This window comes from Phasianus colchicus, chromosome 21 (assembly GCF_987193195.1).
Source record: "Phasianus colchicus chromosome 21, bPhaCol1.hap1.1, whole genome shotgun sequence".
Taxonomy (NCBI): domain Eukaryota; kingdom Metazoa; phylum Chordata; class Aves; order Galliformes; family Phasianidae; genus Phasianus; species Phasianus colchicus.
In genome coordinates, this window is record NC_143456.1 from 5,538,199 (window position 1) to 5,563,576 (window position 25,378).

Here is a 25,378-nt window from a genome sequence, read left to right on the forward strand (position 1 = left end):
CTGGAGGAGGAGGAGAGTGATGGGACCCCCAGGTGCTGCAGGGTCTGAGCTCCATGCAGAGAAGCGGGGAAAATTCCTGTTTTCCTCCTCTCTCCCTCCTCTCTTAATGGCTTAGGGGCTGGGTGCGTTAAGTGGTTTAATTATTTTCATAGCACATAATTTAAAGGGGATATTTGGCTCCCGGGAAGGTGGGGGGCTGCAGGGGTGGGGGTCTGGCTCTGCCTCCCCAGAGCTGCATGCAGCCTCTCTGCTCTGCATTAAAATGCAAATGTGTGCCTGCCTGCTGGGAGCAGATAGCGGAACACCAAAAAGCAAGAGAATAAACAGAGGGCAGAGCGGGAGGGGAGCTGGGAGAGAGGCGTCTGTTTAATTATTTTCCCCTATTTTCTTTTCTTCTTCAATGAGATTTGGCCATCGGAGGGCTGTTCAGTTGTTGTATTTACGGGTGCTGAAGCAGTAAGCAGGAAAAATACTGCTTTGGCACTGGCTGAGCGCTGGGTGCCATGCAACCCTATCATCACACCCATGCCAAAACACAGTTTTCTTGGGTTTTGACCTCAGGATTTCAACTGGTGCCTCCCTGGCACGTTTCCTGCAAGGGTATTAAGGCCCAAACACCTTTGTGGTGAGCTGCTCCCCTTATGTTCCCATTGCCCAAAGAGAACTCTGAAGGACCGGTGTGTTCACACGGCTGTGCACATTATGTATATGCATTCCTGCACCACTGCACCTAAGTAAAGCCCTTGGCATCAATCCACTAAGGGAATGCACACATAATTATATACGTGTGTATATATATATATAGACACACATTGTATATGCATGTATATATACATATGTATTTATAATGTATAAATACATACATATTTATGTCTCAATAAATAGTTTTACCTATCTAGATTTTGCTCTCTTCATTGAAAAGAAGACCTGAGCAGGGCTGTCAGCATCCCCACCAGGGCAGGAGAACACTCCATTGGGAGGAGGAGGTGGGGCAGAGCTCTTCTGTTCTCCCCTGCCCACCTCCACCCTACAATGCAGGAATGGGGCGCATGTTATTAAACAGTTTTCTCACTTCTCCCCTCTCCCTTTTTCCTTTTTTTTTTTTTTTTTTTTTTTAATTTTAAACAAATATTCATATATGTTAATTTGACGAGGAGGCTTGGCGGCTCCAGGCAGGAATTTGGCTGTATTAATTTTACTGCTTGGAATCACTATCATGCAGCCAGACCTGGGTCCCTCCGATAACAGGGCACAGTGAAACAGGAACGCATCACCCACCTGGTCTTTGAGCACATCTTAATTTCCTCATATATATCTCTCTATAGAAGGATATGTATATTTAAAACCAGCACAGAGCTATCAGGAAAGCTTTAAGGCCGCTCAGGGGAGAAATTTGCACAGTCCCAGAATGATAAACTCTTTAAAGAGCTTTTCAAGACACTGCACAGCGCTTTGGGGAAACTGAGGCACAGGGCCTGGCTGTGCCATCACTTCTTTGATGGGGCTGTTGAGGTGGGGAGGATTTTTGAGGGGTGGTCCCAAATCCACAGCTTTGACCCCAAAGCACTTGCTATTCCGATGGGTGTCAAAGCCAAGCAATGCCCCCAGGATGGCGCATTTTGGTTTTGGCTTTTCATTTCCTTTGTGGTTGTGTTGTTGGTTTTTTTTGTTTGTTTGTTTTTTGTTTGTTTGTTTGAGTTTTTCTAGTCTTTTATTTAAGAAAAAAAAAAAATAGACACAGTGGTGGGTAACTTCCGATCCAGAAATAATCCGCTGCCAGCTGCCGCCTCCCCCTCTGCTGGGCAATGCTGGGCGCCCACATGTTGGACCCCAACTGCTGGTACCCAGGTGGTCCCCCTGGAGTCAGCCTGTCTGAGGATGCTCTGCAATGGAAGGGGGACTTTGGGGCTGGGAGCGGGATGGCGAGGGAGGTTATGGCAGTCAGAAGGCACCACGGAGGCTGAACCTGGCTGTGGGAGTCCCCAGTGGGCTGGGACTGGGGGAAATGGGCTGGGATTGGGCATGGGAATCCCCACCAGGCAGGGAGCTGGGTGGGCAATGCGAAGACCCAACAGCATCTCCCAGCCTGGTGCTGGGAGGGCAGGAAACAGCATCCCTGGGGGCAAAGGCAGTCCCCAAGGGATGCTGTGATGGCAAACATTAATGTCACCACCCCACATGAAGCAGGTGGTGAGCTTGAGGTGGGGGTGCAGGTTTTGCCCCCACTTTTTCCCCACACAACCCAATTGCCATAGGATGCCACACCAGCGCTCACCTCCAAAACTGTGCAACCAGGTGCAGCAATTGTGCAACCCCCATGTACAGTGGATGGCTTTTGGGAACCCCCACCCACCACCTCCCTGCAGCGGGCTGGTGGGATGTCTCCCCTTTTCCAATCTGTGCACCGCAGGACCCACAGCACCATCTCATCCCATTCACCATTGTACGCTCACAAGATCCATCCCTATCCATCCCCAGCCCCCAGCTTGCATCCCTCGTGGACCCCGCTCACTGCAGGTTTGGTGCCCCCACCCTGGGGACAAGCAGACGGCAAAGGGCAAGAAAAGAAAAACAGCCCCCAAAGGTGCCTCCGCATGGGGTGAGGAGGATGTGAGATGTGCAAAAGGGAACCTGCGAGAGAGCCCAACGTGGGTCTCAGGCCCCAGGAAGCAGCCAGTGTGGCGTGGCGTGGCGTGGCGTGGCACGGCGTGGCAGCCCCCTCCCTCCCACCCCATCCCCTCTGCCCCTGCGTTAAGCGATCTCTTTGATTCTGCGGATGTAGTTGTGAAGCTCTTCGGGGTCTTGCAGCCCCATGTCCTGGCAGACCCACTCCAAGTCCTCCTCATCGGCGATGGGGATGGAGTTGTAAGCCAGCTCATCAGTGGGCAGCGTGGCGAAGGTGGTGAACTTCACCCGCTTCCGTTTGGAAGTGGGCGAGTTGAGGGGGTCCTCACTCTGATCCCGTGTGGAACCCCCCGAGGAACCGTCCCCACGACCATGGACCTGGCTTTGAACACTGGTCTGTGAGCTCCCACTGCTATGGTGGTCCGCATGGCAGCAGGTCTGCACATTTTCCAGGGGGTTCCCGGGGCTCTCAGGCTGTGGGGAGAGGTCACTGTGAGCCCGCAAGGGCTGCCCATTGCCCAGGAAGACCCAGTGGTGGGAGTGGTCCATGTTGGTCTGACCTTCAGGTGGGATGCGTTTGTGCCGGTATTTCAACACAAAGACAATGCAGTTGATGAGGAAGACCAAGATGGCCAGACAGAAGACACCCAGAAGGGCGTACATGCCTATCTCCAGGTCCGTCAGCCCTCGGGTCACTTGGACAAAGCCAGTGGGGATGGTGGGGAAGTCCTCTGTGGGGTGAGACGCGCTGGGCATCCTACTGTCCTCGCTTGGCTCCGCTTTTCTCTCCACCTCTGCCCGCAGAGTGGTGCTCGACCCCGTCTCCAGCCCTGGTCTGCTGGGAACGTGGTCATAGTCATAGGTCGGGTCCTCCTCGGAGCCAAAATGGACCCGCACACTGGCCAGGGCTGTGAAGAGCACGCTCTTACGCTTGGTTTTCTGGCAGCTCTCGCAGATGACCAGCTCGGCCCGCAGCAATTCCCCCACACCTTCGCTCTCTGCCACCACCAAGGGGAAGGCTCGGTCTTGAGTCACCGTCACCACCTTCTCATCCAGGCTGCTCACCACCAGGTTGTAGTCCTTGGGGTCGTAGAGGGAAAGAGGGGCTGTGGTGCCATCGCTGTAGGAAATCCACAGGCTCAGGAGCGCTTCCTGCAGGACCAACACAGGCACCGGTTGCCCAGCACAATGCCAGTCCCACCTGCACCTCCATCTCCCATCCATCCCTCCTCCTTCACATCCTTCCCCCATGCAATTCATCTTCTACCCATCTGCCTATTGATTTGTTTTATTCCTCCCAACCACCATCTAGCTTTTCTCTTTTGCCTGTTCTTCCCTCAGTTTTCGCTACAGTTGCCCAAACACAGGATCTGTTGAGGGTTTGGAACAAGTTGCAGACCACTTTCTGGCCTGGTATCAGATTGTCCTGATGCTCAACCCCTTCCCCATTTCTCCCCAGGGCTTGGTGTGGAGGAGAGGTTCAGGGGATAGAGCTCCAAGGCTCCCATGTAGAGGCCACAGGACAAGTAAGACCTCTACAGATGAGGTTCACCCCAAATCTCAGCCCCACAGGATAAGCAGGACTTCCACAAACCCCAAATCTCAGCCCCCAAGGCATGAATCAGGGCTACAAGAGCTACAAACTCTATGAATAATTTTCCTCCAGAGCTCTGTCCACATGGACATTGACAGGAAGATTTCTGGGCTACTTTGAAGTGGGAAAAGGACTTTTTAGATGGAGCTCCATCCCACCTCGAGTCCCCCAAAGCCCAGACCTCACCTGCTTGAGAAAGCTGAGGGTCTGCTGGGCAGCTGTGCGAGCAATGATGGTGTGGCTATTTCCAGGGCTGGGGTGGAGGGACAGTGAGAGGCTGGAGACCACCTGGGCCTTCAGGTCCGTGATGCTGACCTTCTCCTCCGCCACCGTCACCAGTGTCTCACCCAACACCGCCTCCATGAGCGGGGACACGACCTGCAGGGGATGAGGGGACCGTCACCACCCACCAACCTCAAGCCATGTTGATGGAAAGGGGAAAGTTAACCAGGGGTACCTTAAAGAGCGTGGTGCCCGGCTCTCTGCCAGCCAGTGTGAAGCTGTCCACCAGGTGAGCCACCCGCGGGTCATCCACGCGCATGAAGTCACTGACCAGGTCTGTAACCTCCACCAGCCAGTCAGGTCCCAGCATGGTGACCACCTGCCCCGTGCCCTCTGCCGCCGTGGTGTGGAACTGGGTGAAGACCTGCAGTGTGGCATGCTGGTACTGCAGGGCACAGCCCCGGCTCTGCTTCCGCTCCTCTTCATCCTCCTCGTGCTCGCTGTCCCGCACTGACCTGTGGGACAGGGACAGGAGACAGGTGGCAGGGCATGGAGAAGTGCAGGGTGTTCCAAAGCAGGGGAAAAGCATGGTGGAGCCTGGCCAAAAATTCTGTTGTTTATGAGGTCTCTGAGGGCTTTAGCAGCACATGAAAATGGGGTAGCCAAAATCTCCACCCTCTAATCAGCTGAAAGGGCAAGGTCCCTTCCAACCCCTACAATTCTGTGATTCTGTGATATCTCAAGTTGGGAGGGATACCTGGAGCTTGGCAGCTCCTGGCCTTATCCACAGGAATTTTGACTGTTGACATGGATGAATGTTCCTCACTGGTCCCAGTGTTCAACAGTTCTCATTTTGAAATTTTCATCTTTCCATCTAAAAATGCAACCTGCATCCATGAGCCACGTTTTCACTTGCAGAAAAGTCTGGTTCCATTATTTCTGAAACCCCCTTCACTAAGAAGCTGAGCATGGCCACTGGACTTCTGCCACCTTCACCTTGTCTTCTCCAGCACATCTCATGCCCCGTATCTTGGGGTGCTGTTGTGGACTTCTCCCAGCCTATCACTGCCTCCCTTGTGCACCCCGAACACTGTACCCCCAGCACCCACCTCCTGTCTGGCAGGATGGGCACCCTCCAGCCCTTCACTTGGCTCAGCCGTGAGTCTGAGAGCTCGATGTGCAGCGGCAGTTTGGGCACCCACACCGTCATCTCCAGCGGGGCAGAGAGGTGCTCGTAGGTGAAGGTGACCCGGGCACTCATGGAGCCCCGCGATTCCTTCCCACTGACAAAGACGTAGTCACAGCTGCTGGAGACCTGAGGAGAGGGGAAAACGGGGAGGGCATAATCTGGTATCTGTCCCCAGATCTCCCCCACGTACAGCTACAGAGAGCAGGCAGCAAGCAGTGGCCAGCCTCTGTAGGTACCCACCAGTGCCTGCCATGAAAGGGAATGCAGCCCCATGCCCACCTCCATCCCCATCCACATACTTCCTGCTGACTCCAGAAAAAGCTTCCCAGAGTCCATCTGAATCCTCACATTCACCTCTCTCTCTCTCTCTTCCTCTTTTAATTCCCATTTATGCAAATGCCATTAGTTAAATTTGCTATAAAACAAATACTTCCTGTGGGGGCCACTTATTACCAACCAATCCAAGGCAATTAAGGAGCTAAGAGGATGCCACCACAGCACTGCTTGGCTCAGTGCAGCAGAGCCAACCTTCTCCTTCCCAGCCAGCAGGAAGGAGGCACTGGGCTGGGGACTCCCACTCCACGTCTGCAGCTTTCCCTGAGCCCAGCTCATGGGGTTTGCTCCTTGTCCTTGTACCAGAGCTGTCTGAAAAGACAATCTCAGCTCTGGCAGGGTAGCATTTGAATAAAGATGAGCTCTTGCGTAAATCCTCCATCTCTGGATATTGAGCCATTTATCACAATAAATATGATGGGATGCTGCTTGCATTACCTTACCTAATAAATCCCCCCAGCATCTCGTTCTGGGGGCCACTTGTTTTTCTGTTGGTTGGAACTGTGGAGGGAGGGGGGGGTACGACAACAAAAAATAGCAGCACATCAGCCCTGTCCTGATGATGGAGTGACTGCAGATTAGCTTTTAAATGAAGTGTACACTTGTTGGGAGATACTTCCCGGATTTGCAGCAAGGCACTGGGAAGCGAGGCGGAGGTCTGCCTGGGCTGAGAGCCAAGGCACTGACAGCTCTGCTCCTGTGCAGAGCTCCTCCCTTGGCACGGCCTCAAGCATGGGATCAAGGGAAGACATCATCTCTCCATGCATATCCCTCAGCATATGCATGGTGCCTGAGGTCACCACGTGTCCCTGGGTGGGCAGAGCATGAGGAGATGGCCCATGTCATAGAATCATTAAGGTTGGAAAGACAACAAAGCTCATTGACACATGCCTGTGTGCCCACAGAGGAGATGAGGGTGGCATTTCACACCCACACTCTGTCACCAGCCTTCATGGGTGGCTGCAGCACCTTCACTGCCATGTCATAGAATCACAGAATGACTTCAGTTGGAAGACCTGAAGATCATCAATCTCCAGCCACCACGTCCTCCACATCCAAGATGCACTCCCTCCATGCAACCATCACCGCTACACCACACACAGCATGGAGAGAAGCAGACTTTCCCCGCTCCTCGTCCCTCCTTATTGCTAAATTATTTACAGTAACAGACAGTGGATCTCACCATGTAAGCTGATTTATGTAACAGCTTTATAGCCCTGACACCGTAATCATAGTGCCCAATCTCAGCAGGAAACTGAGAGCTCCCTCGGAAACACATCACCAGCACAAACACAAAATAACTCAGCAAGGAATTGCGTGGGGCTGCGGATGGCGAGCGGGAGGAGAGCACATGGGGCTGGAGGGCTGCTTTATGTATTATTCATCCCCGCTTGTGTGCATGTGTCTGCTCCCCCCAGGTCTGGGGACAGCGTGTAAATAGATTTATGAGTCGAAAGGCAGCACATTAAACAGTTTAAGTGTCTTGGAGTCCATCCTGAAGTGTATTATTGCTCCAGTGTTTTATCACGCTGCGGAGGACCAGCCTTCATAAATTAGAGCTGTTGCTGTAAATCGCACGGATTGGGGTTTTGTTGGAGAACTTGGGTAAACAGGTTGTGACACCAGATCCCACGGGGCTGACGGCTCCCAGGGACCCATGGAGAGAGCACATCCCAACACCGACGGGGCTGGGAGAAGGCGCGATGTCTAGGGGTGGGTGGGCGGATGGATGGATGGGTATGGTGATGGAACAGTGCAGGCGGGCGGCTGGATGGATACATAGAATGATAGAAGAATATGTATGCTTGAATGGGTATGGTGATGAAAAAATAGACACCCGTGGCTGGGTTTGAGGGCTGATACTGCCGAGTCAGCTGAGGGATGCGTGGGCCATCATCGCCATGGGAGCCTGCACGTGTTTTGTGCTCACTGGAGCAGCCACAACCCCACGCAGCCCCAATCTCCTGTGTCCCATTGTCCCCAGTGCTTTGCTTGACCCTCCCAGCTCAGCCCAGCATTAAATCCCACACAGGAGATGAATGTCACCCAGAGGCGCAGGTGAAGCCACTGATGAAAACGTGTGGTTCACATTTCAAGGCGACAGTATTTTACCTTATCAGTGCTAAGTAGTGCGATAACCCATAGTTATTGCTGCTGCCTGGTGCCAGCGTGCACAGCACCACAGCATCTAATGGCCTTCAGTGGGGACAGTGACAAAGTGCATCGTCCTTCCCTCTGCAGACAGGCAGATTGAAACACCAGAGAGGCTCAGCAGGGATGTGCTCCTGGGGCGGGAGATGGGAGTTATCTCTCCCGTACCCACCTTGATGATGTCTTCATTGTTGGATTTGCACTCCACCATGGCTGAGACGTCCACGATAACACCACTCAACTCAATTGCAATGACCTTCACAGGAATGGCCACTGTTCGGCCCGTCAGGATGGCTGTGTTGATGATTTCCGTGTCCTGGGAGAAAAGGTGCAAAGGAGACAGTCATTGGAGGGCAGCCTGCTCTCCTGCTCCAGCCCTGGGGCCGAATTCTGCCTGGTCCCTCTCCTGCTTCTCCTGCTTGAGCCCTGTACAGCTACAATGGGATGCATGGATATATGGATTCTGCAGAAGGGGATATGTGGCAGATGGGCTATTGAGAGACATGGTAGACCACATCCACACCCATCTCTCCCTGCAAAATCCTCGAGGGACAATAAACCATCCCCACTATCAAACAAAAAAGGCAGGAGCAAGTGCAAGGCCTCTTACCATGGCCAGGGGCACAATGGCCCGGATGTCCCTCTGGATGACTGTCAGCTCTGTCACCACCTTCTCCAGGTCAGGAGGGGGGTTACGGCCCCGGTAGTCGATGTGCCACATGATGCGGCGTGTCACCGACTGGCTGGTGAAGTTCTCCATCTCGAAATCCAGCTGCATGATCTCAGAGGAGGATTCTCCATCCCTGGCAGGGGACCAGAGGAGGATGCAGTGAGTTGGGTGCTACGGATGGTCCCTGATGCAGAGCATCTCCAGTGGATCCCTCCTCAGGGGTGCCCCTCCATGACGAAGGGACCAGAGTGGTCACCACCATGATGCTCAGCCCAAACACAGCTGCTCCTATGAAAGCCCACACAAAGGGAAGGCATTTTCCCTGTAGATCCTGCAAAAGCCTCCTTGGAGCAGGAGAATGGAGAGCGGTGAGGAGTGCTGAAATAGGCCTGCTCTCATCTCGGCATGCAGCAGCCATTGAGAAGGTCCCATCAATCTGGGGACGCTGGATGCAGTTTCTCACTTATAAATATATAATGAGTGAAAGGGATTCCTTGTAGCAGCACAACAAAGACCAATGTCTTCTGCATCCTCCTGAGCATCTCTGGCAGAGCAAAGCTGCCTGGATTTGGGGAATGACTTAAGATGCAGATGCTGGAGTGCAAATTTGCCGGTATTGGCCATTATCAGCCTAAAGCTCTGGGTGTGCCAGGTTCCCTCCAATCCCCACTGCCCCTGAGGCAAAATGCTTGTGCTTACATGGCCCAGAGGGCAAAACGGCTTTGAGTCATTCATCATTTCCATTACGTTAATATTTGATCGAGTTGTTTGTCTAAAAGGTGATTGTAATCACTTTAAATTCATCTCCCGTCTCTAACCTTTCAAGGCTGATTTGAGCCGGCAGCAGAGGCAGAGGGGGGGCTGGGGAAGGAGAAGGGAGATGGAGCCCTCTATGCCTGCAGTGCATGGCTCCTTGGTGGCACAGGGCTATTCCTGCAGTGGGCAGGATGGCTTGTGGCCATGGGGATATGCCAGTGTCAGCCAGGGGCTCTGATGTCTCTGCTACAGCTGTATTTGACATCTTCCAGCACAGCTTGAGAGCATCAGTTTGCTCTAACCCAGCTCCTGGAGGCATTTCCCTCCCTGCTCCCAAAGACACCAGGTGATGGAGATGTCACCACCTGGGAACAATCCAGCATGACACAGTTCTTCCTGATGGTGACTTTGACCCGGTGCAGTCCAGACCCTGCCCCTGCAGTTCAAGGAGCCCCAGCAGTCCCCCTATGCTCAAGGGCCAGTCCCATATCTCCCCTTCCAGAGCAGCCTCTTGGTTTTAACTCATCTTTGTCCTTCTGATCCTTCTCAACTCTGTCCCCTAGGTTCTCCTTGTCCAACTCAAGCCTTTCATCACCCAAGCTTGGACCATGAGGAATGAGCATCACCCTTGTGCCCAGCAGAACAGAACAGCTCTGTCCAGCCCAGGTGGTGTTTAGGTTCATGCTCCCCATCCAATACTCATCCATGACCCTGGGGACCAGAGAGTCTGTATCTGGGGAGTGCTCCCGTTCCTTCCCAAAGGGATTCTCCATTCAGGACAACCAATAAAGAGCTGCTACCATCCATAATATTACAACTTTTACAAAATTAAAATGCTTCCACCTCAAACTGGAGGATCTTTCATGCCTTTACAATACCACCCCAAAGCCCTCCATGTGCACCCACCGGAATCTGAAGCAACTGGATAAATACCAGCTGAGAAATAGGGATGCAGCAGCAAAATGTTGGTGATCGAGGAGCACATTGCTTGAGCCCCATTTTGGTGTTGGCCATAGAATAGATCACACCCAACCACACCACCCTGCACCCCACACCAGGTGTTGAAGACCCGTGGAGATATGGAAGTGACAGACATGATTTAGTGGTGTGTGGGAACTGCTGAATCACGGCCTGAACTTCTGATTGAGCACCTGAGGAAAGCAAGGAGTCAGCCACGGGAGCACAAGTGAGGGCAATTCAGCTGTGCTGCCAGAAGGGGTGGAGCCTGGCTGCACCTCTCCTAGACCCATTTAAGAGCTGACTACCAGTGGGGAAGGATCTCTTCTGGAGATTCCCTCCTCTGGAGTTTTATAGTGAGCCCAGGATACGGGTAAGCATTCTATCTATTCTATTTTGGTATAATAACTGCTTAGCCAAACTCTCTGGTATATTTCATAATTATAACATCTGTACGATCATTGATTGTACAAGTGGGTATGGTGGGGATGGGTTTATAGTTACCTGGGCCTGGTGCCCTCCACCTTGGCCACGTCAACGGTGGCTGTGGAATGTTTGCCACCTGTCAGCAGCTCCGAGCTCACCAGCCACTGCCCGCTCCTCGACTTGGTGCTGAGCAGGTTGACACCTTTCTTGGCCTTCACCCTGCAGAGAGCCATGATCAGGGCAGGATCCCATATCCCTGTAAACCCCCCAGACATCTTCACCCCTCTGCTATGTGTACAGAGGCACTTTTCACCCCCAATTCCTCTTGAATCTCAGAGACATCGTCCATAGTGAAGATGTCACTGCTCCACCCAACCCAGCCAAAACAACCACTCCTTGCCAACATGGCTCATGGGATCAGGACCCTACCTGAGGGTGAAGTGCTCCACCGTGGAGTTGGACATCAGGTACAGCAGGATGCTCAGCACCTCACCCGGCTTCAGAGGCCGGTCAGGCAGGCGGATGAAGACATTGCCATCCAACCGATGCTCCTGCATGGGCTGTGCAGGGGGAGGCTGCAGGAGGCTGACACTCCCGATGCGCAACAGTGGGTGCTGCGTGGGACCCTCAGTCCTTGCCCCTCCACTCCCTCGACGAGGGGATGATGCGGATGTGTCCCCAAGGCACTGTCCGGCCCCATCGGGGGCGTGAAGAGTGTAGTAGAGCTCGACCTGTTGGCTCTCACCTGGCACCTCCATGCCATCAGGGCCCTTCCTGCGTCCCAGCGGCACAGCGGCGGGTCGGAACCAGGCGTGAGGCAGCTCAGCCTGCACCAGGCAGGTGGCCAGGCTGCCCCGCAGCCGGCACGAACTCTTGATCTCGCGGGCATCGCGGAAGGCATGAAGCCTGACGCAGGGCAACCGATCGGTGACGTCAAAATCATCCCAATCCCGACCGGCCACGTAGAAGAGCACTTGGACCACGGGCTGGTTGGCCACCAACCGGGGTTGGATGATGAAGGCGCGCACCTTCCAGTTGACTGTGAGGCGGTTGGGGACTTCCAGGGTGCTGGAAGGCTGCAGGTGCTCCTTGGGCAGCACCAACCCTGTGCTAAAGGGTCCCAGGGTGACATTGAGCACGGGCAGCTCCTTGGTCTGGAAGACGACGAAGGGCTCGGATCGTTGCAGAGGGGTGCTGCTGTTGGCCGGGGGGCTGGCCCCCACCTCCTTGAGGAAGAAGGCCAGGCGGGTGTTGGATAGGCGGTAGCTCACGGGCAGCATCGCAGCACCAGGAGGCTCAGAGGGCTCAGGGCTGGGGGCTGGCCCCTTGGCCTGGGCTGTGAAGGGGATGGAGAGGGTGGTTACTGTGGGACATCCAACTATGAGCTCCCATAGCAAGTATGAGGTGCTGCAGCCCCAGAGTATCTAGTAAGTGCAGCAAAAGTTGAGATGAGTTTCACTCCTGTTACCCATCCCAGAACCTCAGTGATCTCTGTGCTTCCCAGTGAGATCTCCAGCCCTTGGCGTGGGATGGAGCATCCAGGATGTCAAGGGCCTGCCTAAATTTGGGTCAGGATGTGCAGGAATAGGGCATAAAAGGCTGAATCCTCTTTCCAACCACCCTTTGCCAACATGCTGATGGAGCCTGTGGGACACATCCTGCCCCAAGACACAGCTGGCGAGATTCACTAAGCCCAGCTCCTTGAGCAGCATTTGCATCTCCCATTCAGTACCCACCAGCCCTTGTGCCGCAGCCCCTCACTGCAGACATCTCAAGGAAGACATCTCAAGGTCTTCTCATCTGCATCTGCCAGCAATTCCCAGGATGCTTCCCCTCCCTGCAGCTCCACGTCTCACAGCAAGCAGCCCTGGCACTGATTGCAGCCATTCCCCAGCGACTCCAGTCTCCACCAGTGGCACCCAAATTACGGGTGGTGAAAGGCTGCTTATGTGACAGCTCAGCACTCAGAACAGCAGCTGGATGGGGACTTCCAACGGGGGATTGCTCTGGGGGGCTGCCAAATCTATTGCTCCTATTTTCTACCGGGACACGGACACGGGAGGGAGCATGGATACCCAGGCAGGGTTCTACCAGCTGGAGCATCAATGTGGTTGCACCCCCACAGCTGCAGGGTTGGTGCTGCTTGAAGCTCTGCCTCGCTTTCCCCTGGTGATGCAGAAGAGGGGATGTTGGTCCCAAAATGCTGGGGCAATTGGCATGCTGGTTCCTGCAGCACATGGCTCAGTGAGGCGAGACTGCGTAACCCAGCCTGGATCTAACTGCTGCAGGGGTTAAGGGATGAGGAAGGCTCTTAACAGGATTAGCACTTGATAGGGGCACCAATGGCATGTGCAGCTCTGTCACTCAGGATGCAGCTTGTCCCACCCTCAGGACCAGGCACGATGCTGGGGACACAGCGGTGGCACCGCTGTTGATGCCACCACGTCGGCTGCAGCACAGCCCTGCCCTGTGCAGCCACAGCTGCTCCTGCTATTCCCCCTTGTTTTTTTTTTTTTGTTCCAAGCCATGAGACTGTTTGCTGAAAAGCAGAGTTGTGAAAAGATCCCCCAGTCAGAGCTGCATTGGGATAACCACACAAATGCCTGCAAGAATGAATGAGGCATGGGGAGCCAGGCAAAACGCTGAAGCTTGACGCTGAATCACTGAAACTGTAACTGTTATCCCTTAAAAATCACCAGTGTTTGGAGAATACTTAAATCATTCCACAAAGGAAATCCACCCAAAGGCCTGCTCCCCTCAGGGGACCCCCACCCCCTCAGAACCAGGGGACATGGGTGACAATGCTGATGGGACAGCAGTGTGGCACCAAGCCCTGCATCGTGCACAGATCCCAGTGCCATGAGGGATGAGCCAGGCTGCAGATTAACGCTGTGGTCATGATTAGTGCAGCACAGGAGGACTGCTGGCACCCTGGGATTCTATTTCCTTCCACAGACAAAATGCATTTAAACGATGCTATAATCTGTCGCTAGGAGGGGGGACGTGGTGGGTGTCTCCACTCCTTGGCCATAAACTAATCCTACAGGGCAGGGTCTGGCCAGCCACGTCCAGCCCAGGGCTAATAGCAGCCCAGAGCTTTTGTTCCTACAGCCTCTGCACCGAAGGGGGATAGAGCATTAGAGCATGGGGTGAGGAAGGACATGGGGTCAAGACAAACAGACGTGGGTGGAGAGGGATAATGGAACCAGGGGGAAGAATGGAGAATGGATGGAAAGGATGGAAAAAGGGTGGAAGGAAGGGAGGAAGGACAGGTGGAAGGAAGAGCAGATGGAGGGAAAGGTGGATAGAAGGGAGGGAGGGAGGAAGGAAAGCCCAGCAGCTCAGGGGACCTCAGCCCAGGCAGACTGCCCCAACCCAGCAGCCCCCAGGAGGAAGCATGGTTCCTCTGCCATCACCCCTGGCTCAGTTTAGGGAGACAGATGGGTTAAGCCCCGGCCACTGACTCTGCTCCTCACCGGCCCGCTGCAGTTAACAGGATTTGCAGTGCCTGACCTGCATTCCTGATTTTATTAGGCTGGCACGGGGAGGACCATATGGTTCTTCCACCCTCGCAGCTCAGCACCACAAGCAAAAAGCAGGCTCTGACCAGCCCAGGGGCTGCCTGGGCCCCATGGACTGAGGACCCCCCCCAACCCCATAGCAGGACAGGACACCCACATCCTTCCCAGCTCCCTCTGTGGCAAACCAGGGTGGACTATGAGCCACAGCAGGGGGAGAGGGCAGAGAGGGAGGCAGAAACACACAACTGGCAATGACCCCCCCTCAAGCAGCCACATCTGCCTGGCCAGATGTGCCCCACGCCGCTGCAGCCATGCAGCCAGATGGGCCACCGGGCTGGCAGTGGGGGCACATGGGGACAGCAGTGCAGGACATGATGTGGCAGCGCCCACGACCATGCACTGAAGTCAACAAGAGCCCCCCAGGCCAGGGGAGATCGTTGCTTCTGGGGGGTCTCCAGTGCTGAAAGAATCCCCCAACCCCATAGAAAAACCCAACTACATCATCGCTGCTTGTGGCTGCTGGGGTCAGACTGATGGACACATGGGAAGGAAGGCTGATGGTCAGACTGAATGTGGTTGTGGCTCCTCAGCTCCTCCATCCCTGCTCCCAGCAACTGTCCCAGGGCTGAAAAGCCTTCTCCTCCTCCTCCTCCTCCTCCTCCTCCTCCACTTCCCCTTTATCCAGCACTGATATCCTGCACTGAGCTTCAGCTTAGCTCCAGCCCCAGCTGTTTGCCATAGGGATCGCTTTAGCCACACTCCAGGGGGGAACTTGATCCCAGCTTATCCTGTGGGATATGACAGGGGGCTCCCGGCACATATATCCCCACTTAACAGGGGAAAAGCAGATAAAAAAACACTGGAAAATAAAATAGGGCTGTTGCTGGGGGCTGTGGCCCAGTCTGTTCCAACACAGCCCAGCTCCACAATGCAGTGATGGGTTGACACTGCAATCAAAGCTCCTAGCAGATGGCTTTGTGCTGGTTTGAAGCTCTGCTGGCACTTTTTGGAGTTCCTGGTCACCCAGGGGGACAAAAAGACTGATGGGGTTTAATTAGTGGTCAAAGACCCCAAAGATGGGCCCTGAGACCCTATGCAGCCCAGCCCTTATGGTGCAGCTGTCACTTCCAGCTCACTGCTAAGGTTCCAAGAGGACAGTCCCACCTTAAAGCAGCATCCAGTCCAAGCTTTGGAGCCCTCAAACCCAAAGTCTGTGGGGGTGTCAGCACCCACAGTCCACTCTTTGCCTCCACGGCCATTAGGGCCAACCACAAAGGATGCACATGAGCAACAAACACCAGGGATGTCCCAAATCCGGATGCTCCAATCAGAGGCAGACCCAGATGAGTCGCACACCCATAAAATCATTAAGGTTGGGAAGATATCTCATCCACCTCATCCATCCTGGGACCAGACATCCCCTTTCCATCCTTACATCAGGGCACTGACCCCATCACACTATGCTTTTATCCAAACAGAGTGTGCACCTCCAAGCAGCATAAAAAAAACCTCAAACCAATAAAAATGGCAAATGGAGGCTTCTACCTCCATCCAAACCTCAACAATTCAGCCCTGGCAGCACTACAATTGGCCACAGCCTCAAGCACCCCATTTCCATCCCTGCGAAGTTTGGGTTTTGAGGTGTCACAGGGCAACAGGACCCCTGTGCACCATAGCACAGCATAGATTGGGAAAACCCTCCCAGCAATGAGACGGGAGCTGAAATGGGAAGCCCAGCTCTCATGAGGGACTCAGAAAATGCTTCCCATCAGCCAGAGCCTTGGAAATTGTTTTCGGCGACATGAAAGACAACAAGATCCCCGGCGCGGTGCGAGCTTCCATCTCCAGCGTTAGCTAATTGGAAGTCAATTAAGTGAATAATTGTTACAAATGTACAGGCACCTCCCCTGGCGCACAGCAGTGAGATGGCCAATGGGAGGCTGCAGGGACAGGGGACACAAATCCCTTGGCCATCCTGGTCCCCAATTCTGCCCCATAGCGGCGATGGTGTTGAGAAGCCCCATGGTAAGAAGGAGCACAGCACTCATCCCAGAAGGGTGATCTCGTACAGCCCAGGGGAGGGATTGGGCTGGTAATGAATGGGAAAACTGACTTGAGTCTTCCTATGGGTGGCAGTGGTGGATTCTTCAGCGTCTAATATAGGATTATGCGGGTGCTGGTTGACTCTCCCTTTTTTTAGGGTTCCAGAGGAGAAGGACAGAGATGCTGTTGCCTGGGGGCATCCTTGGAAATCCTCCTCCCACCCCCATCCCTCAATAAAAACACTGTGGCTGACAGTACAGCAGCCCTTCCAGCTTCAGCCCAGCACAGTGGCAAGAAGCAACACCAGGCAATGCCAGCAGGACGGACACCGGGTGCCCGAGGCTGCAGTGCTGAGCCCTACATTTCCCCCAGGAAACTAATCAAAGGGAAGGGGCAAGAAACCCAAAGGAATAAATAAATATGGCCTAAATGGGATGTGGCGCGCACAGGCACAGCCTGCTATAAATCCTGGGAGCAGGCAAGGCTTTTACGCAGCAGCTACTTTAGAGCAATTTCCACAAATCACACCAGGGGACAGGTCGGGGGCCGGGAAGGAGAGGCCCTTTGCGGAGGAGGAAGAAAAATGAAGAAATGAATTAAAAGGCGGTGGGGAAAAAAAAATATAAAAAATTAAAAGGATGAGGGAGTGCCTGAACCCACGGGAACGCCCAGGGGCTGCAGAATGCAGAATGCCCAGGGGGATGGGGTACAAACTGCAAGAGGGATGAAGTCCAGCATGAAAAAGAAACCTGGAGAGCAGAGAGACTATCCCAAATGCTGAACTTTTGTCTGTCCTGCAAGGGAGAGAGCAGAACCTGCTGCAGTAACTTGCAGGACTAGGATGCAAAAGCACCTGAGGTCTCAGGCAGAGAGATTAAAAAATCAAGCACGGCAAATATTGCACAGCAGCAAAGGGAAAACGCTGCCCAGCGGGAGATGGTGGCTTCATCAGGGTGGAAAAGCAAACTGCTGTGATTGCAGCATCCTCCTGGGACGGAGCACAGCGGGATGTGGGTTATCGACCCGGGCAGCAACAAGTGGGGCAGCGGCCTGGGAAAGCAGGGCACAGCGAGAGCATCTATACTGGGGTCTTTTGGGGGAGAGGCAACGGCCAACAAATCCCCACACTTGGGTTTGTGCCTCTCCTAGCAGAACACATCCTGGGCCACCACAGAATTTGGCTGGAGGACCCCAGTTCATAGGGAAACTGAGCTCGAGCAGCTCTTCCTAAGGCAGGAAGCACCAGGAGCTGCCTCCTCCCACAGCAGAGCCCTATTGGCACTGTGCTCCCCGCTGCACACCCATCCCAAAGGCACCCAGCCCTGGCGCCGCGCGGTCCCCCCATGGAAGAAACCACCGCCTCCTCCTTCCCAAGAGGCAGCTCGTTAGCAAAGCCCTGTATTTAATAATAGAGGATGCCAATTAGATTAGAGAGAGTGACCTTTTCCAGACGGATGGGATGGGATGCTCGTGCAGCAGCTGTGATGAGCACTGGATGGAAGGGGAGCACACTGGTTCCTCTGCCACTCCTTTGGGGTGATGCGCTTGCAGGAGCCAAAATTCAGGTTGTGTGACAGCAAACCCTCTTCCATCTCACTGTATTGCCCAGGACAAGGCCACATTTCATAGCCATGGGGTAGGGGGCAGGCAGGTGGATGCTCTGTGCCCATTCAAATGTCAGGAGACGCTCTACTGGAGAGGGGTTGGGGTTTTTTTAGGGAGAGGATGGGGGAAGAGGGACTCCAGCAGCTGGGAAATTAAATCACTGAACTGAACCACAGAGCCAGGTTTCTAGAAGCACTGAGCAATGCCCAGCTGTAGGATTGCTGCTGCCCTATGCCCTGCCTCTGTTCTGTAGAACTTAGTTCCCAAATCACTGGGGCAACCAGGCACGTGCACACAGACAATGCACAGTATCAAGGCACCTGAAGCATCTTTACGCACACTGCTCCCATACCCAGTTAAAAAGGCCCCACTTGTTGCAGGGCTGTCAAACAGCAGGCAACAATTCAAGTTCGAATTCAAGGGAAAGAAAAGGTGATAGGTGAGCCTGGGGGAGCGGCAATGGGATTAGGGATGAGGCGAGGGGCTCGGCTGAAGTGCATCTACACCAATGCACGCAGCATGGGCAACAAACAAGAAGAGTTGGAAGCCATGGTGCGGCAGGCAAACTATGACCTAGTCGCCATTACGGAAACATGGTGGGACTGCTCCCATGACTGGAGTGCTGCAATGGATGGCTACAAGCTCTTCAGGAAGGATAGGCAAGAAAGAAGGGGTGGTGGTGTGGCTCTGTATGTTAGGGAGTGTTTTGATGTTACTGAGCTTGTGGCTGGGGATGATAAGGTTGAATCCCTATGGGTAAAGATCAGGGGAAGGGCTGACAAGGCAGATGTATTGGTGGGTGTCTGCTATAGACCGCCGAACCAGGATGAGGAGACAGATGAGGTGTTCTATGAGCAGCTGGCAGAAGCTGCGAGGTCGCCAGCCCTTGTCCTCATGGGGGACTTCAACTTCCCTGACATATGCTGGGAATTCAACGCAGCGCAGAAGAAGCAGTCTAGGAGGTTTCTGGAGTGTATAGAGGATAACTTTCTGATGCAGCTGGTGAGAGAGCCTACGAGAGGAGCTGCCCCGCTAGACCTGCTGTTCACAAACAGAGAAGGTCTGGTGGAAGATGTGGAGGTTGGGGGCTGTCTTGGACAGAGTGACCATGAGATGGTAGAGTTCTCAATTCTTGGTGGAGCCAGGAGGAAGAACAGCAAAACTGTTACCTTGGACTTCCGGAGGGCGGACTTTGAACTGTTTAGAAGACTAGTAGGGGGAGTCCCCTGGGATTCAGTCTTAGAGGGTAAAGGGGTCCAAGACAACTGGTTGCTCTTCAAGAAGGTAGTCTTACAGGCGCAGGAGCGGGCTGTCCCCCTGAGCTGCAAAATGAGCCGGCGGGGAAGGAGACCGGCGTGGATGAATAAGCAACTATTCTTGAAGCTCCGGGAGAAAAAGAGAATCTACCTCCTGTGGAAGAAGGGACGGGCAACTCAGAAAGAATACAGAGAAGTTGTTAAGATATGCAGGGAGAAAATCAGAAAGGCGAAAGCCCAGCTCGAGCTCGACCTGGCCACTGGAATAAAAAGAAACAAGAAATCCTTTTACAAATATATCAACAGTAAGAGGAGGACTAAGGAGAATCTCCATTCTTTACTGGATGAAGCCGGGAATGTGACTACTGAGGATAAAGAAAAGGCAGAGGTCCTGAATGCCTTCTTTACGTCTGTCTTTAAAGGTCAGACCAGTTATCCTCAGGATATTCCACTTTTCGACCAGGTGGTCTCGGCTGGAGACCAGACTAAACCACCCATGATTCAGAAGGAAACGGTCAGAGACCTTCTACTCCAACTGGACTGTCACAAGTCCATGGGGCCGGATGAGATTCACCCGAGAGTGCTGAGGGAACTGGCGGAGGTGATAGCCGAGCCGCTTTCCATCATCTATCAGCGCTCCTTGTTGACTGGTGAGGTACCAGAAGACTGGAGGCTTGCCAATGTGACTCCCATCTACAAGAAGGGCTGTAAGGAGGACCCGGGGAACTACAGGCCTGTTAGCCTGACCTCGGTGCCAGGGAAGGTTATGGAGCAGATTGTCTTGAGGGAGATCACGCGGCAAGTGCGGGACAACTGGAGCATCAGGTCTAGCCAGCATGGGTTCACGAAGGGTAGGTCCTGCTTGACCAACCTGATCTCCTTCTATGATCTAGTGACCCGCCTGGTGGATGAGGGAAAGGCTGTTGATGTAGTCTACCTAGACTTCAGCAAGGCCTTTGACACTGTCTCCCACAGTATTCTCCTGCAGAAGCTGGCAGCCCGTGGCTTGGACAGGTACACTCTTGGCTGGGTAAGGAACTGGCTGGAGGGTCGAGCCCAGAGAGTGGTGGTCAATGGAGCTAAATCCAGCTGGCGACCGGTCACGAGTGGTGTTCCCCAGGGGTCGGTGCTGGGGCCTGTCCTTTTCAATATTTTTATTGATGACCTGGATGAGGGCATTGAGTGCACCCTCAGTAAGTTTGCAGATGACACCAAGTTGGCTGGAAGTGTCGATCTGCCTGGGGGTAGCGAGGCCCTACAGAGAGATCTGGACAGGCTGGAGAGCTGGGCTGAAGCCAATGGGATGAGGTTTAATAAGACCAAATGCCGGGTTCTACACTTTGGCCACAGCAACCCCAAGCAACGCTACAGGCTTGGGGTGGAATGGCTTGAAGACTGTGTAGAGGAAATGGACCTGGGGGTGTTGGTTGACGCTCGGCTAAACATGAGCCAGCAGTGTGCCCGGGTGGCCAAGAAGGCCAATGGCATTCTGGCTTGTATCAGAAGCAGTGTGACCAGCAGGAGTAGGGAAGTAATTGTTCCCCTGTACTCAGCTCTGGTGAGGCCGCACCTTGAGTACTGTGTCCAGTTCTGGGCCCCTCACTGCAAGAAAGACATTGAGGCCCTGGAGCGTGTTCAAAGAAGGGCAACAAAGCTGGTGAGGGGTCTGGAGCACAGGCCTTATGAGGAGCGGCTGAGGGAGCTGGGATTGTTCAGTCTGGAGAAGAGGAGGCTCAGGGGAGACCTTATTGCTCTCTATAACTACCTGAAGGGAGGTTGTAACGAGCTGGGGGTCGGCCTCTTCTCTCGTGTAACTGGTGATAGGACTAGAGGGAATGGTTTCAAGCTTCGCCAGGGAAGATTCAGGCTGGATATTAGGAAATACTACTTCTCTGAAAGGGTGGTCAGGCACTGGAATGGGCTGCCCAGGGAGGTGGTGGAGTCACCGACCCTGGAGGTGTTCAAAGAACGTTTGGATGTTGTGTTGAGGGATATGGTTTAATGAGAACAATTCAAGTTCGAATTCAAGGGAAAGAAAAGGTGATAGGGAGCAGCTGGGGTCACGCAAGGGCAGCCTGGAACCAAAGCCTGTGTTTGAGGTTGGGGTGACTGCTTTCTACCTGGTTCAGCTCTGCTCGGGGGCCAGATCCCTCCAACGAATGGGGGCACCGTGATCCCGCTGTTCTCTGCCTGCTCTGGGCTGTGCTGGCTGTGCTCAGGGATTGCACCCATGACCCATTCAGTGAGAGAACGCCGGCTGCGTTTTCCCCATTTCGACAGCGAGTTATGGCATATCTCCACCTGCTGGTCTGAAATATCCCGAAGGTGGGGATGCTCCGAGCCCACATGGGGACGGGAGGTGGTGGTGTGTGCCCTCCCGGGGTTGGGGCACATCCTCCACCACCAACCCCATGCGTGGGATTTGGTCACATTGGGAATTATGGGGTAGGAGATGCAGGGAGATCGGCACGGCCCCAACCCTACTGCCAATGGGATGGAGGCACACGTTCCCCCCACTGAATAACACCACATCTCCATGCCCACCGCCCAGTGAGAGGGGAAACTGAGGCACACAGCAGGGATGGGGCTGGGTGGGCAGCAAGGAGAGCACATGGAATCCAAACCCAAACCCCCAACACAAGCACAACGCCGGGTGAATCCCTGTCGTGCCGCAACCCCAAAGGGCTCCTCTGGCTTTGAGCTGCAGGCTCCGTCCCTCTGGAAAACCCTCATGCAGCCCCGGGGCCGCCCCGATCCGGGATGTGGGATGCCAAAATCCCCATTTTGGCAGCTGCTGGTTGGGGGAGCATGATCAAGCAGGGCTCCCGAAACAGAAGGGAGCACCAAGGGGTGAAGCTGCCACTGAGGTATTAAAAATAACAAGAAATAATCATTGTAAAGGGAATAAAAAATAAATCCTTCACCCAAAGAGAAGGGCTCTGCGTGGCCGTGCGCTGACCCCAGTGGCCATCCCAAGCATCCCACAAGGAAGGCTGGGGGAACGAGGAGCCTTCAGACACTTTCTGGCTCCCCGCAAGACCTTTATTTGTCCAGGAAAGGCCACGAAATCAGCCCTAACTGTTGGCTGGTGCCTTGCAGGGATTCCAGCACCCTAAACGGCAGCCCTGGCTTGGGGTCCCCTTGGTCCCTTATGGCCACTGAAGGGCTATGTGTGCCCACCACGCTGATCTGAGGAACAACACGGGGCTCAGGGACCCCCAGCAGGGGATGGAGAGAAGGGGCTGCATCGTGTGGGCACGGGAAATGTGAGCACAGGAGATTTCCCATCACAGAGCATTCCTCTGGCAGCAGGGCTGACAGCCGCCTGTGGTGCCGTGGGGAAGCCAGACCCAGACGTCTGCATCTCATAAAGGCAAATTCAAGAGGGAGGACAAGCACGTTTCCCCGCTGGCTGCCCATCCCATACCTGTTGTTCCCCCTAAAGCAGAGTGCTGGGGCTCTGCACCTGCTTTTGGGGTGCCGTGAGGGAGCAGCACCCAAAAGCTCTGGGTGAAGTTGTGGGGTCAGCAAGGCAAAGCTGTGCTGCCGGAGCTGCTCCGGGAGCCTTTGGGGGGGCTGAAGGAAAACAAAACAATCCCTGCCTGCTCTCTGCAGCACTCTCAGTGTCCCCCCTCCCTAATTATTTTTTTGCTCCCCAGGAGCCTCAGGGGCTGCAGATGCTCAGAAAAGCCCCAGAGTGCTCTGTCTATGGGATGCTGGGACACGATCCAGACACCCCAAGGCTGCAGCAGTGCATCCTTTAGAGACACCCGGTGCCCACAAAATGGGGTATACATGGCACCCCCAATTTCCAGCAGCTCCCTGCTTTCTGCTGCTTTGCCTGGTGCATTTGCAGGAGTTGCTTCTACAGGAAAACCACCCCAAAAGAGCCACACCCTAATAAAGTCGTCCCCCCCCAACCCCCAGAAGCAGGGTCCCCTATCCCCAGGGTTATCACTGGGGCAGGCCAGGATATCACCAGCGGGCAAAGCATGGGGGTAAGAGCTGTGATTTGAATGCAACTCAGGCAAAGTGAGAGCAGGCAGTGCCCCCCCACAAAGAAAGCAGCTGGGAACCCCCATCCTGAAATGCACGAATCAGAGGGAGAGAGGAGGCTGCACCCCATCGCTGTACCCCCACCCTATATGATGGCATAGCAGTGACTCTCAGCACCCAACTTGGCGCAGGATGCAAAGCAACCCTTGGCCAAGTGGGGGGCCGGAGAGGGGGACCACCCCACTCTGCATCAGGGATGTAATGGGTAGAGGAGGATGGGGGGGGGGGAGCTGCCCCCTTCCCAACCCCCCCGTTCTTTTTCCCCCCCCCCCCCAGCAAACAGCCCATTAGCAGCGCTCAGAAGCAATCTGTCATTTTATTAAGCCGGGAATAAAGTCTTAATCTTCACCCATTTCCTCGGGGGGGGGGGGGGGGGGGCACAGGGTGTAGGGAAGGTGGGGGCTGTGGAATGCAGGGGGCACAGAGGGGCAGCGACTGTGGGATGGGGGGGGGGCAGAGAGGGGAGAAACCCCCCTCAGGGATGCAGACACACGAACGTACACACAGACTGGTGATACCCCCCCTCCCCACCGCGCCGGCAGCACTCACCGAGCAGCAGCAGCGAGCAGAGGCAGCAGAGCAGAGCGGCCGGCCCGGGGAGCATCTTCTCCGGAGAGCCCATGTTGAGGTGTTGGGGTGGGGACGGGGGGGGGAACAGCGATAGGAGGGCGGGGGGCAGCCAGGCCCTGAACCCCCCTTCTTATCCCCCCCCCCCCCCGCTTAAAAAAAAATATTATAATAATTTAAAAATCCAAACCGAGCACCAAAAAACCCGCAGAAATCCCCTAAATCCAACCACGTGCGAACCGGCGGCAGCAGCCAAGGGTGGGATTTGGGGTGGGGGGGGGTAAAGGGGGGGGGCTCGGTGTCCCCCCCTCAGCTCAGAGCACAGAGCACCCCATCCCCGGCCCCCCCACCCCTGCCTGCCGCAGCCCCCCCAGCGCCTGCGGGGGGCTCCGAGCCGGGGGTGGGTCCCCCCCTCCTTCTTCCTCCTCTTCTTCTTCCTCTTCAGGATCCAGGGGGGAGAAGAGCACGTGGACCCCCTCCCCCGAAGAAAAAATCAAAGCAAATCAAAGCTGTGCCGGTGAAGGATGATGCTGCAGGGCTAGCGAGCTGCCGGCCCCCCCCAGTGCACAATAAAAATAATATAGATAGATAAGATGTCCAAATCTCAGCCTTCCAAAAAGAGAATCGGAATTAAAGCGCTCCCACCGCGAGAAAATAAGAGAGAAAAAAAAAAAAAAAAAAAAAAAAAAGGCGATAATAAGGATAATTTTAAAAAAGAAAAAAAGAAGAAGAAAAATACTGAAAAACAAGAGGGTGAATAATTAATCCGAGGCAGATGCAATCAATTAATCAGCGGTGGCGGAGTCCCCGCATCCGAAGGCAAAGTTTGGGGGGAGCGGAGCCGGGGGGGTCGGGGCTGGGAGCGGGGAGACCCGGCCATGGGCGTGCAGATGGGGGGGGTCCCCGCTGTCCCCCACCCCCCCTCCGGGTTAAAGAGGAAGGAGTGCCCCGCTCGTAAAGAAAAATAATACAGAGGGGAGCGGGAGTCGTGCAGCAGTTTGGGGGGGCTCTGCACTTCTCCCCCCTCCCGGCCCCCGTGGCCGCTCGGCCGGAGCCGCATCGGGCTCCGGTGGGTTCCAGCGGGGGGAGGTGCCTTCCTCCTCCTCCTCCTCCTCCTCCTCCTCTTCCTCCTCCCCCTCCTTGGGTGAGGGGGTGGGAGCAGAGCGGAGTCCCGCTCCTGCTGCTGTGTTGTGCTGCGGTGCGGTGCGGTGCGGTGCGATGCAGCCCCCGATCCCCCAACCCCATTTACCGAGCAGCCTCTCAGCTGAACCCCCCCCCCCCGTCACAGTGTGCAGTGGGGGGGCTGCAGAGCTCTCCCTGCCATCCCTTCTCTGCTGTCTGGGGGAGTGAGGGCACCCCATCACCCCAGGGTGGTGAGGACCCACTAGGGTTGACTGCGGACCTCCC

At 54.8% G+C, this 25,378-nt stretch overlaps 1 protein-coding gene across 1 annotated transcript; it reads right to left on the reverse strand.

Moving 5' to 3' along the window:
- Positions 1 to 1,724: 1,724 nt before the first annotated feature.
- On the reverse strand, positions 1,725 to 24,039 carry TMEM132E (transmembrane protein 132E). The gene is made up of 9 exons (XM_090122554.1): positions 23,954 to 24,039; positions 11,353 to 12,259; positions 11,002 to 11,142; positions 8,725 to 8,917; positions 8,287 to 8,430; positions 5,551 to 5,756; positions 4,677 to 4,956; positions 4,406 to 4,597; positions 1,725 to 3,777 (listed from the first exon to the last, which is right to left on the reverse strand). Exons 1-9 carry the CDS (start codon positions 24,024 to 24,026, stop codon positions 2,752 to 2,754), a joined length of 3,162 nt encoding a protein of 1,053 aa, XP_089978680.1. The 5' UTR covers positions 24,027 to 24,039; the 3' UTR covers positions 1,725 to 2,751.
- Between the last annotated feature and the right edge of the window lie 1,339 nt (positions 24,040 to 25,378).

Bases quoted from the DNA above. Each gene is read 5' to 3' on its own strand.
- TMEM132E (XM_090122554.1), bottom strand. From the start codon at position 24,026: ATGGGCTCTCCGGAGAAGATGCTCCCCGGGCCGGCCGCTCTGCTCTGC. The intron at 8,431-8,724 runs GTAAGAGGCCTT...CTTTTCTCCCAG, and splicing joins CCATTGTGCCCCTGGCCATG to GACACGGAAATCATCAACAC. The intron at 4,598-4,676 runs GTACCCCTGGTT...CATCCCCTGCAG, and splicing joins CGGGCACCACGCTCTTTAAG to GTCGTGTCCCCGCTCATGGA.